This window comes from Eptesicus fuscus, chromosome 14 (genome assembly GCF_027574615.1).
Source record: "Eptesicus fuscus isolate TK198812 chromosome 14, DD_ASM_mEF_20220401, whole genome shotgun sequence".
NCBI lineage: Eukaryota > Metazoa > Chordata > Mammalia > Chiroptera > Vespertilionidae > Eptesicus > Eptesicus fuscus.
This window is the reverse complement of record NC_072486.1, coordinates 53,158,885-53,171,136: the sequence shown is the minus strand read 5'-3', so window position 1 is coordinate 53,171,136 and position 12,252 is coordinate 53,158,885. Positions and strand designations below refer to the sequence as shown.

The 12,252-nt window shown below is 41.6% G+C and overlaps 1 protein-coding gene across 1 annotated transcript; it reads right to left on the bottom strand.

Moving 5' to 3' along the window:
• Nucleotides 1-583: 583 nt before the first annotated feature.
• Nucleotides 584-11,451, bottom strand: MRPS33 (mitochondrial ribosomal protein S33). Its single transcript, XM_054726158.1, has 3 exons — nt 11,407-11,451; nt 4,527-4,768; nt 584-1,162 (listed from the first exon to the last, which is right to left on the bottom strand). The coding sequence occupies exons 2-3, from the start codon at nt 4,739-4,741 to the stop codon at nt 1,057-1,059; spliced, it is 321 nt and encodes a 106-aa protein (XP_054582133.1). The 5' UTR covers nt 4,742-4,768; nt 11,407-11,451; the 3' UTR covers nt 584-1,056.
• Between the last annotated feature and the right edge of the window lie 801 nt (nt 11,452-12,252).

Here is a 12,252-nt window from a genome sequence, read left to right as displayed (position 1 = left end):
TTACCTTAGGTGGTCTCTGTGCTTCACTTTTCCCATCATTTTTCTTCTGCCCCACTCTTATTCATCCTTCAGAGCCAGCTTAAATATCATCTCTTTAGGGAGGCCTTCTTTAAACTCCCTACTGAGGTTTGGGCCTCTTGCTATCTCTTTGGATCAATTCACCAACCCATCCACCCTCTCCTAGAAGTCTGGATTTTTCCTTTGCAGCATTTAATATAATTGTGTTTACATAATTAGGTAACATTTCTCCCACAAGGCTGAAAGTCCTACCAGGTAGGGACTGTTTTTCTTGCTAGTCACTGTATTACCAGGAACCCAGTACTTTGTATATAGCAGATACTTAATATTCTCTTACCAGGTATATACTCTATTAGATATTCTCAAAGGGGTGGGTGGAGAGGCACATAAAGTTTGAGCTTGGAGGTGGAGACAGTGGCTGAACAGCCAGAGATGAAAGACTTCAGGGCTTATGGGGAAGCAAGGGAAAGTAATGAGGAGACTACAGTGTGCTTATTTAATGTTTCCCTCCCTTTCCCAACATCCCACTCTCACCCCACACAAACCATTCAACAGTAATCTATGCATTCATTTCTTGTTTTATATATACATTTAAAAAATGTTTTTATTGATTTTTAGAGAGAGAGGAAGGGAGAGGGAGAAACATGAGTGAGAGAACAACATTATTGATCGGCTGCCTCCTGCATGCCCCCCACTGGGGATTAAGCCTACAACCAGGAATCCAATCGATGACTTCTTGGTTCCTGGGTCAATGCTCAACCACTGAGCCACACTGGCTGGGCTGCATTCATTTCTTTAGGGAATGAGGTAAACCTCAGATTACAAAACCAAGGCCAAAATAACTTTGCAGAATTAGAATGTGTTCAAGAAACCAGTCACACTTTAACTGGATCAGACTTCAACACGGAGCATTTGTGTTCCTCCAAATGCTCTTCGGCTTAGAAAGCCTACAGTCATCCAACATGGGGGAAGAGAATAAATACTCTTGCTTCTGCTCTCAGTTGCAGAGGAGGAAGTTTCTCTCTGCACTGACAGATACTATTTCTTTTTTGCTGCTCTTTTTCCTTCTCCTTTCTTTGGTTTCCCCTTTCCACGAAGTTTCTTCAGACGTCTCTGCTCATCCTTGAAGTCCTGATGCTCGTCTCTGAATGGAGAGAGAAAAAACAAGCCAGGATTTTACATTTTGGAAAAGTACACCAATCTAGCACTGTTCCCTTAGGGGTTGTGGTAATTAATCCCTGACTTCTACAAAGCACATGCTCAGCTTGAACAGACAGGACGGGGAGTCTCCAACATACAGATTCATTGTATTCCAAAAGTTCACTTCTAAATTACAGTTCCCCTTCAGAGAAATAATGACACAGATAGCAGTTAATTCTTGGGCCAGCCATGTAAACCTATGTAACTATGATACCACACTAATAATTACCCCAAGTTTCCCTATAATACCAAGACAAAATATGAGAGGAGCAGAAAGTGGGTAAAAACTTCAATAGCTACACAGAGACCCTGAGAACCCCAGGAATTAGCACCTACTACAAGGGGGAATGGTGTGGAAGAAGCTGACTTAATGGCAGTAGACAGTTGAAACCAAAAGGCTCAGGCAAATGATAACCAAATCAAAAGACAGGTACTCTAGGGATCAAGGCAACCAGGACTACATGTACAAGCAGATGGGGTGTAAGATGAAGACTGCCCACTATGTGTAAAAAATGTCTGTATTCTACAATCAAATACCTAAAGAACAGTGGTGTTTAAATATGTAAGCTCGGGAACCCATTTGAACCTGGTTTCAAATCACAGCTCCACCATTTAGTAGCTGTGTGACCTTGGACAAGTGACCTTCCCTCTTTGAATCTTAGTCTCTTCACCTGTATGGACAATAATAGCATATGAATTAAATGTCTCAGAGGGTTTTGCTGGCGAATTTTTAATTTCCTAGGCTGTTTTGAAATAGTGGTTTTATAGGGTATGTTGTTTCAGTCCATGAACGTGATGGATACAACATACCTCTTTGGGATTAGCTATGATTGCCCCAAATAATCTATTCTCAACAGAGGCCAGAGTAATTCTTTTAAAATGTAAGTCACACCCTATCATTTCTTTCTTCACAGCCCTGCAAAAGGCTCCCCATCTCACCCAGAGCAAAAGCCAGAGACCTTCCTACAGCCCTCAGAACCCTTCATGATCTGCCTGTAGTCCTACCGCTCACCTTGTTCCGTGCTGCTCCTGGAACACACCAGGTGCACACCTGCCTCAGGGCCTTTGCTCTGCTCTTGCCTCTGCCTCGAAAGCTCTTCTCCAGGTTCCACTGGGCTCACTCATCACCTTCAAGCCTCAGCTTAAACCTCATCTTCTCAATGAGGCTAACCCTGACTATCCTGTTTAAGACTGTGATCTACCTGCTCCCCAACACCTAGTGCCCTCTCAGCACCCTTGATCCTGCTCTACTATTTTTCTTTCCATAGATGTCCAACTTTATAACATACCACATAATTATTTACTGTTTTCCCCCCTCTTCTACATTCCCTCCCCCATTCCCATCCACCCCCAGCCAGAAAGAAAGCTCCAAAGGCTGGGGTCTTTGTCTCTGTTGATGAAATGGCCCACGTACCTGATAGACTGAATGGGTCACTGTTTTTGAGAATCTGTGCTTCCCTCCCCCTTACAGGTCTTGGAGTAATATTTTATTTATTGTAGGTTGTCTAGTTTCATCCTGCCTTTTGCCACAGCAGGCGAGGGACCATTTACCATAACTAAATACATGAAAATAATTGTGCTTTTCCATGGATAACGAAATGCTAAGTGTTTTTTCCCTGTCCCCAAAGATAGGCAAGGCTTTATTTTTCAAACAAATGGAGAGTGGCAGCAAATAGGTACATTAAAGTAGCTGAATGTGATGTTGTTATGGGTTATAATTTTCTATTCAGGAGATCTGCCTTCCAGTGATATTTTCTTTTGGGTCATAATAAAATTAATTTTTATTTTCTGAGCCCAGGCTAATGGCAAGGGAAACTGTCCCCAAAGCAACCCCAGAAGTTCAAATATGCATGGATTATCATCTGTAATAATATATTAACCGAGAAAATCTATTTGTTCACTGCGGCTCCCTTGTGCCCATCATAAGTGCCCACACGTGGAAGGTACTTTAAAAAATATCTGTTGGATAAATGAATGCAGCTATCTGGAATGAACTAGTAATTTTATTACATTAGAGTGAACAGTTCCAAATGAAATTTTGTTTTGTTGCCCTAAGAGAAGTTCAATTAAAACATGTTACATGAAAAATAAGTAGGCATTTTAACTTTATACAATTATTCACTGTTTGAATTTGTTTATAATGAGTATGTATTAGTCTGGTAATTAAGACTTTTTTAAAAAGAAAATGATCACGTAGGTATTTGATATATTTTATTTCTAGAGTTGTGTAGTGTTCTGAGCTCCCACTTCCTATACATACTCAAACATACAAATGCATGGTGGAAAGAGCCTACTACTCTTACTATTATACATTAGTATTCTATTATAATAGCTTACATATTACAATTAAAGGTGAACTACACCTCATTTAGACCATGTTAGTATATTAAAAAGTGTACCAACTAAAAATGCCAGAAAAGGGTGGAAGGCAATAATTCCAACAAAATTGCCACCAGGGGAGAAAGGAGGCTGCCCCACACCAGCTAGGAAATAGATCGGCCAACAGGAACCTGCTCAATGTTTGGACCAGCTTCCCTCCACATTCTCTTAGAACAGTGGTCGGCAAACCGCGGCTTGCGAGCCACATGCGGCTCTTTGGCCCCTTAAGTGTGGCTCTTCCACAAAATACCACGGCCTGGGCGAGTCTATTTTGAAGAAGAGGCGTTAGAAGAAGTTTAAGTTTAAAAAATTTGGCTCTCAAAAGAAATTTCAATCGTTGTACTGTTGTCTGGCTTTGTTGACTAATGAGTTTGCCGACCACTGTCTTAGAATGCTCTTGACTAATTAAACATCTCTCTATAGCTCAGTATCTAGTCAATGTTAAGTCACATTATGGACATAATTAATTTATGTCTTCCAATAAGTGCATGTTTCCCTTTATTTTTGGTAGGCCCATCATGGATATATATATTTGTTAATCCTCACCCGAGGATATTTTTTCTGTTGATTTTTCAGAGAGAGTGGAAGAGAGGGAGGGGGGAAGAGTGTGTGTGAGAGAGATATATCTCCTGGTTGCCTCCCACACATGCCCCACTCATGGTGGATTGAGCCAGCAACCAAGGTACTTGCCCTTGACTCAGAATCGAACCTGTGTATGCTCTAACCACTGAGAAACCCGGCCAGGGTCCCATCATGAATATTTTGAAAGCTTTCCTCCCCTCGTCCCCCTCCCCCTAAACTATCTTTTGAACTACCTGGTCACTATTATAAGAACCACAAAACTATAAAGCTGGAAAGGCTATTTTTTTCCCTTTTCTGATCTACTACAATAATCTCTTACAGGTTGCTCTTAGTTTTTTTGTCATTACCTGTAGAGGCCATAAAAACGCAGTATCCCCATGAGCGCAAAATAAGTGTTGTGATTTGGATACCAGTCATATGTCTCCTTCCTCTTGGCCAAAGGCTGCTCACTAAACAGCTTCACCACTTTCATGGATTTGGAATCAGTAGGCTTGGCAACTTCACCAAATAGCCGGGCACTCAGACGAGTCATGCGCAAGGCATATTCTGATAGTGAAGACATTTCTGGGGCAGCAAGGAGGAAGAGTCCCTACAGAAAACGAGAAGACAAATGGGTTAGTGTTAGAAATTCACAGATTACTGACTGAACACTTTAGAAAGTGAAAACACAGCAAGTCACACGTGATTCTGTCCATGTTGTTGGCAGGACATGCCTTGGAGTTGAGAACTATCCACAGTCCAAGTGGCTGTTTCTTTTGCATGTTTTATATTTGCAATTTTATATTTGGTGTTCACATACTATCGCTCACTTACTCCATGCCCTGTTTTACAATAAACTATATTGTGATTCAATATGTTATTTAGTGATGGTCATACCTATTTGTAGGCTAGATGAGGGCAGAGAAACAAGTTCTCCTACCACAGTATTATTATACCTTCAGAAAACACCTACCTAAGCAGTCTCCAGAATAAATACGCTGACTGCTTGCCATCTAAAGGTTTAATCATGGCAGAGAAATAATTATGCTGTTGTCTTTATTATCAGCCCTTTGAACACTGATCTCCTCAAGGGCTCCAGATGGCTGAGAACTGCTAATGAGTTATGAGGTCATTTAGCCTCTAGGTTGCTGGATTGAATTCTGCTTAGAGACTGAGAGCCATTTGGGAAAAACAAAGATAGTGGTCTTATAGAAATAAAGTGAAGAGCTCAAAAGATTCATTTTATTCCCGAATAGAGGACACTTATGAATTGTGATATTGTCTTATCTTCCATCTTATATATTCTGCTTTAATGCAAACTAGCTGTCTTATTAGCTGAAAACAGTAACTTGTTCTTCAGAGGTGTGGGAAGCCACCGCATGCCAACACTGTCATGAGCATGCACCAAGGAACGTGGGGGGCCCATGGACCTTGAGCGTTAGCCGGGCTGATGCTAGGCACCAATTGTTCGTGTTGAGATAGTGGTGGCTCGAAGCAATCTCCTGACCTGATACCCTCCAAGTAAATGTTTACCTGACCTTACTGATCTTTACTGACCTTTGAGACTGTCTGTCTGCTACTTATTTGCCGTGCTTCACTGAGGGCAAGATGTGTATCTAAAACTGAATAAAAAGCGGACTAGGCCAGGACTCAGTGAGCCTCTTCACGAAAGAGGTTCCACCTGGCCTCCCAATGCCTTCTAAATTCATATTTCTTGTATAGCATTTTCATTTGTGCGTCGGTCCCTTCTGCAGATCCTGAACCTAGCCGTGCAGGTCGCGGCAAGAGGCATAGAATGTTGAAATAGGTATATAAATGATATATGTAATATGCAGAAATTATAGCTAAGATATAAAAAATTATATAGGTGATACATAAAAACCAAGAATATTCTGGTGAAATAACTATCTTATTCCATTCCAGTTAAATGTAGGTAACTATTGGCAGAATATGCTAATTTATGTGACATTAGTGAGATGAGAATCTATGCTAAGAGACCATCCTGGGGGATAGTTCAGCTGGGATGAAAAGGAGTTGATTTCCAAACAGAAAAATGTCATAAACCTGTCTTGAAAAACAGGTGGGAAAAATATACAAAAAAACCCTCCTAAACAGGAAAGGTGCTAAGTAAATTTCAAAATAACTAGTGCAAGAAAAACCAAACCAAACCAGTGTTTAAATTAAGGAATATTTAATGTCTATGTCAAGATCCATTGAAAGAGCAGAGGCTGGCCTCAAACCAACTTCAGGATTATCAATCTCAAACCATTTATCATTCTGAAACCAACCAAGCAATCTTGGGCCAATAGTGCCACCTGAAGGCCAGCAGAGGGACAACTGTTAGATACAAGATTCCTTTGCCTTCCCCTGACCCCCCAAACCAGGGATCTGTGCAAGTCTTGCTGTTTCTCTTTCCTTTTCCTTTTAGTTCCCAATTCACTTCTCTCCCAGCTCTTGCTTCATTATATAGATGGGGATGAGCTGGGGTTATATTTTCATCAATGAGAGAAAAAGTCATTAACTGTTTAACACAGTGATTTTCAAACTGTGTACTGCAAGAATTTGTAAACCATGCAATACCTGACTATTTAGTTAGGGGCACTGACGTCTTTTCCTTTATTTTATTTTTTCATATATGCCTCAAATTTTAATAAGATGCCCTATACACACATTTGCTACTAAAAATTGAAATAGCACATCAAAAAACTTGTTACAACTCAAGTTTTTGAAAAGCAGAGAATCTAGTTAATGCACCCTGCGCTAATCATGTTGTAGCCAAACCATCCAATGTATTCTGTTTTATATTTCTTCCATACAAGTTACTTGTTTCTCATTCTTGATGTTGGGTTTCATCTTACTAACTTCAGGCTTTTAAAACACAATGACAACACTCAAGACCTATTAGTGCTTCTTTGGGTCAAATAAAAAAGGAATTGAAGTATATTGAAGTCATTTAAATGCAATCTAAATTGATTCCTGGCATCATGGGAGACAAGAAAAAGATGCAAGAGAAAGACATCACAGAACTTCTATCATAGGTGATCTAAATATTAGTATACAGCTATCCTAGCAGAGTAGTTTACCTAAGCTGCTGCATAACAACCTTAAAATTACTAGCAAGAAAAAAAAAGTGTAAGAACAAGGTTTATATCTAAATTGACTCCATGTTATAATTCTCCATGCTAATATTATCAAAAGGATCTCCATGATATAGGCAATAATGACAGCTACATGTAAATCTTCTGAATCTTGATTCATTCTCAAGTTTCCTCTCCTGTGGGCTTTTTTTTTTAAGCAAAGATCTAATAACTTGCAACATCATTTCTTTCCGAATAGTTCCTCACTCCACATCGTCTCCTGTAGAGCATGCCTTGACTCAGCCCCAGTCCAACCCCTTTAAGTTTTTTTCTCTGTCCTGCTGTTGGGGTGAACGTTTTGGTGGAAGGGAAGGGCATTTTGTAGTGGGGCTCAGAGTCAATTTCCTAAGATCCTTTGCTAGTACTTGAGTACCAGCTGAATCTTCTTCACCGGGAATCTGAGAAGATTCCAGGGCCCAGGGTGGGTTATTGGAAGTCTAGTCACAGCCTGGAGTTCCTCCAGAATTCCATCTCCAAAGAGCTCAACAGAAAGTGATGCTCAAAACTCTCAAATTGCTACAAAGTCCCTCTTTTCCTTTAGGTTGTCAAATAAAATGACAACAGCCAACACAATATCCGTCTGGTGTGGGTGAATCAAAATTATACCTATTTTTTTTTATCAGATCAGCAAAAATATATATTTTGGTGTGCCACAGAATTTCAGTAATTAATGTGTGCCATGAAATGAAAAAGGTTGAAAATTGCTGGTTTAATGTATAAATAGAAAATAGTTAACAAGTTAGTGCTTTAAATAAACCTCTAAAGGCCTTGCAAATGTCTAAAAGTAGCCTTCTCTTTGCAAGCTTTAGCTTTTCTCTGCCTCCCACCTTTAAAGTTATGTTTTTCCAAACATCAGATAAAAAGCCAAACTGTTTCTTAACCAAATTTACTTTGTTTTGCTTATTACTATTATGGCATCAGAATAGATTTTTGTTGCAATTGCTTGGTATTTACACAATCAATTATTTGTAAGGTGGCCTAGGAACTATTAGCTAAATCTATTCTCTCTAAATCTTAGTTTCCTTTTAGGAAAACAAAGCTTGCAGGACTACTGTGATAAATAAGTAAGACAGTGGCATTCCCTAAATGGCATTCACCTTAAAAAAATTTTTTTAGCCCTGACCGGTTTGGCTCAGTGGATAGAGCGTCAGCCTGTGGACTCAAGGGTCGCGGGTTCGATTCCGGTCAGGGGCATGTACCTTGGTTGCGGGCACATCCCCAGTAGGGGGTGTGCAGGAGGCAGCTGATCGATGTTTCTAACTCTCTATCCCTCTCCCTTCCTCTCTGTAAAAAATCAATAAAATATATATTTTTAAAAAGGGGGATTAGCCCTGACCGGTTTGGCTCAGTGGATAGAGCGTCGGCCTGCGGACTCAAGGGTCCCAGGTTCGATTCCGGTCAGGGGCATGTGCCTTGGTTGCGGGCATATCCTCAGCAGGAGGAAGCTGATCAATGTTTCTAACTCTGTTCCTCTCTGTAAAAAATCAATAAAATACATTAAAAAAAATTTTTTTTAACCAGTTGGTAAGTTGGTGCTCATATGTTCTATACAGACACATTTGTTTATTTCTATCTTCATTTAATTATGAAAAAAAAGAGAGAGATACATACTCCATGCAGTTAGACTTGTACCTCTTTGGGATACTATCCTCACTTACAGACTGACAACCAGAGAAACACAGGGGTGGGGACCAGCAGCTTGGTAACTTGACAGATAGCAAGGAAGAAGGGCCTTATTAGGACAGTGGCCATGGAAGCCATCACAGGATACTAAGTTACCTCCATGCCCACTTTAGAATGTAGCAAATTACTGGGACACATCTATAATAATAAAAGCATAATATGCTAATTAGACCAGACAACCGAACGACCTTCCGGATGTCATTCCAGATGAAGCCTCGGCTAGCGGGGGCCAAGGCAGAGGCAGTTAGAGGTGATCAGGCAGGCAGAAGAGCAGTTAGGGGCGACCAGGCAGGCAGGCAGAATGGTTAGGGGCGATCAGGCAGGTAGGCAGGCAGAGGGGTTAGGGGTGATCAGACAGGCAGGCGAGTGGTTAGGGGTGATCAGGCAGGCAGGCAGAGGGGTTAGGGGCGATCAGGCAGGCAGGTGAGTGGTTAGGGGTGATCAGGCAGGCAGGCAGGCAGGCGAGCAGTTAGAAGCCAGCGGTCCCGGATTGCAAGAGGGATATCCAACTGCCACAGGGCAGGATTGGGCCTAAACCAGCAGTCGGACATCCCTCAAGGGGTCCTGGATTGCGAGAGAGTGCAGGCTGGGCTGAGGGACACCCCCCCACCCCCAGTGCACGAATTTCATGCACCAGGCCTCTAGTAGCTTATAAATCACAAGGTCTCATTAGAATCCATTCGAATGTGATTATATCACAAAATCCAAGTCCTAAAACTTTCATGATGGGGAAAGGGAATAAACTTTTTCAAACCTGAATCCCTTACTAGGAACAAAGAACCACTTGCTAAGTAGAAGGAAACTGAAAATGGTTATAATAATTATCAATTACTGCTTTGTAGTCTCCTTCCACCTAGCCCATGTGTCTGATTAAGAATGGCATAGGAGCTTGATGTGTGTTTTTTCACCCACAGAGGCTAAAACAGCTTAAAAATTCTGCTGTCCATAAATATTGGTTCTAATATTGGCAAACTGCCACTTCTTACTAGCCTGAAATTTTTTAAAAATTCAAACGCTTTTGTTTTTGAATTTTTAAACGCCTACAAAAATTCATACTTAGGACTTTTTAGGACCTTGGTATGCCTTTTTATGGATTCTTTCCATGTTATCTTTTAAAAAAGCCAATGACCTTGTTAAAGGCATTAAAGTAAAAGGCAACTATTTTACATGTCAATTAGATTTTTATTCACCTGAAGCCGTTCTAAGAGGTACAATTAAAACACTATTCTTTAAATGTGAACTAAATAAAACAGTATCATGAAGGAAAATTAACTGGAGTTAAAAATGGTAAACAAAAAACAAATTACTCAAATATATTAGGCCCACATAAGGAAATTCCCATATTATTACTTTGGCATAAAAGGGCAAGCTTCTTTTATTTTTTCTGATAGTTCTGATGCACTTAAAAGGTCAGGTTCAATGTTTATTTCAATACTGGTTTCGAATTAGGTTTGCCTTTTTTCTTTGAAAAGTGCTGGAGTTCTTAAATTGGATATCCCTCGGCATGGTGAATCCTGTGGAACCTTCAAAATGTATGCTGAATCGTTCGTGTACGGGTGTGTAAATCTTGCTGGGGAGCGCTTTCTCCCGTTTCTCAATAACCAGTGGTTAGAGGAGAGCTCCAGCTTTGGAGCTGAGAATCTGGTTGGCATTTTGCCTCTGCGCGTTAATGGCTGTAAGGTGTTAGTAGCAGTAGGTACTGCGTTCTTGGCCTCCGTTTTCTCATCTACTGCACGAGGAGTTGACTACCTCCTGCGTGGTCCGGCTGGCGCACAAAACTCATGGCACAGTGCCTGCCCTAAGAATCAGCTGGCCTCAAGGAACTCACACACTGTGCACACGTGCTTCACAGGAAAACAATCTAAACACAATGCATTCTTATTTTACTGGATCTCAGAGACGTGAACGGCTCTGGATATGTATCAGCTTTATTCAGTTTAACAAGATCATGCCCAAACCCCTCCAACTGACTGGATCACGCCTGCCTGTGATGAAAGGAACCGTGTCAAGTCACCTGACGTCGAATCGGCAGGGTATTTCGCGAATATTTTTCTTAAATATCACTTTATTATGTTTTTCTTAAGCTGCTAACAAAATTAATCTGCATGCCCCACACAAAGCTACGGTGCAAAAAGCCATCTGGTGAGCAAAGAAACCGAGTCTCGAAAGGTACCTAATCAAGAAGACAGTAACTGCGCCGGGGAGGAAACTAGGCTAGCGTCCTTAGTTTAGAAAATCCCCCATTTTACGCAGGAAAAGGCCAAGTGGTTTGTATGATACCGGCGAAACTTCCAAGCTGCTTACAAATGAAATTGTCTCCTCCTCTTCTTGGCGACCCTACAAAGTTGTGAAACGCGTCCCCCCAGGACTTCTACAGCCACCGCCCATACCGCACTACAGACCCCCGCAAAGTCACGGACTGCCTTACCGAGTGGTGACCTTCCTCTCCCACGCGCCCTTCTACCGGAAGGCCCGCCCCCAACCGCTGCGGAGAGCAGTAGAGAAACGAAAGCCTGGGGGCTAGAGGGGAACCCTAGTGAAAGACCCGGAGCTACTAGCGCCAGACCTGGCGCCTGCGCAGTGAGGCTAGCTCCTCGGGTTGTGCGGAGCCCTGAGGACTAGGTGGTCCGGGTTAAGGAAGGAAGATTACCATTCCTGTAAGGTCCTGCGAGGTTCGCTAACCGTGTTTTGCTGGAAGTGGCTACACAGCTGCCCCCCAAATCTCTGAAGCAGTGGCTATTGTGTGTGCCTTGTGGTGGAAGATAAAATGCACTTTCTTTTTTCTTTTCCTCTTCTTTTGGTGTTATTCTCTTTTCATTCATCCTAAACCTTGACTGTAGGGACTGAAGTCTTCTGATCCTCATGGGGTGCCATACACCTTTCCTTCCGCCTACCTATTCATCCTCTAATAGGCAATTAGTATCATCTGCAGGAGGCCATTCTTGGTACTCTCTTGCTGGATTAGGGGCGCTGGTTGGAGCCCTTTGTGGCCCTCTTCCTCCACTGGCCTGGATGGTTCGTCAGGGACAGAGATGGGATATTTATCTGACTCCTCAGTAGTCACCCAGATCCTGCTTGGCAGATAGTAGAAACTAAATAGGCATTTCTTTTCATATTAAACCTACTTTCAAGCAAGCCACATCCCATAGACATTGTATGAAACATTTATTGAATGTGTGATATTTTGTCTGAGAACAGTACTTATTTTCTGAGAATTATTCAAGGCCTTTCGTAAATACTCTAAAATGTACCCTAAGAGCACTAGCCGGTTTGG

Bases quoted from the DNA above. Each gene is read 5' to 3' on its own strand.
- MRPS33 (XM_054726158.1), bottom strand. From the start codon at position 4,741: ATGTCTTCACTATCAGAATATGCCTTGCGCATGACTCGTCTGAGTGCC. The intron at 1,163-4,526 runs GTAATGACAAAA...CTCTCCATTCAG, and splicing joins CGTTTTTATGGCCTCTACAG to AGACGAGCATCAGGACTTCA.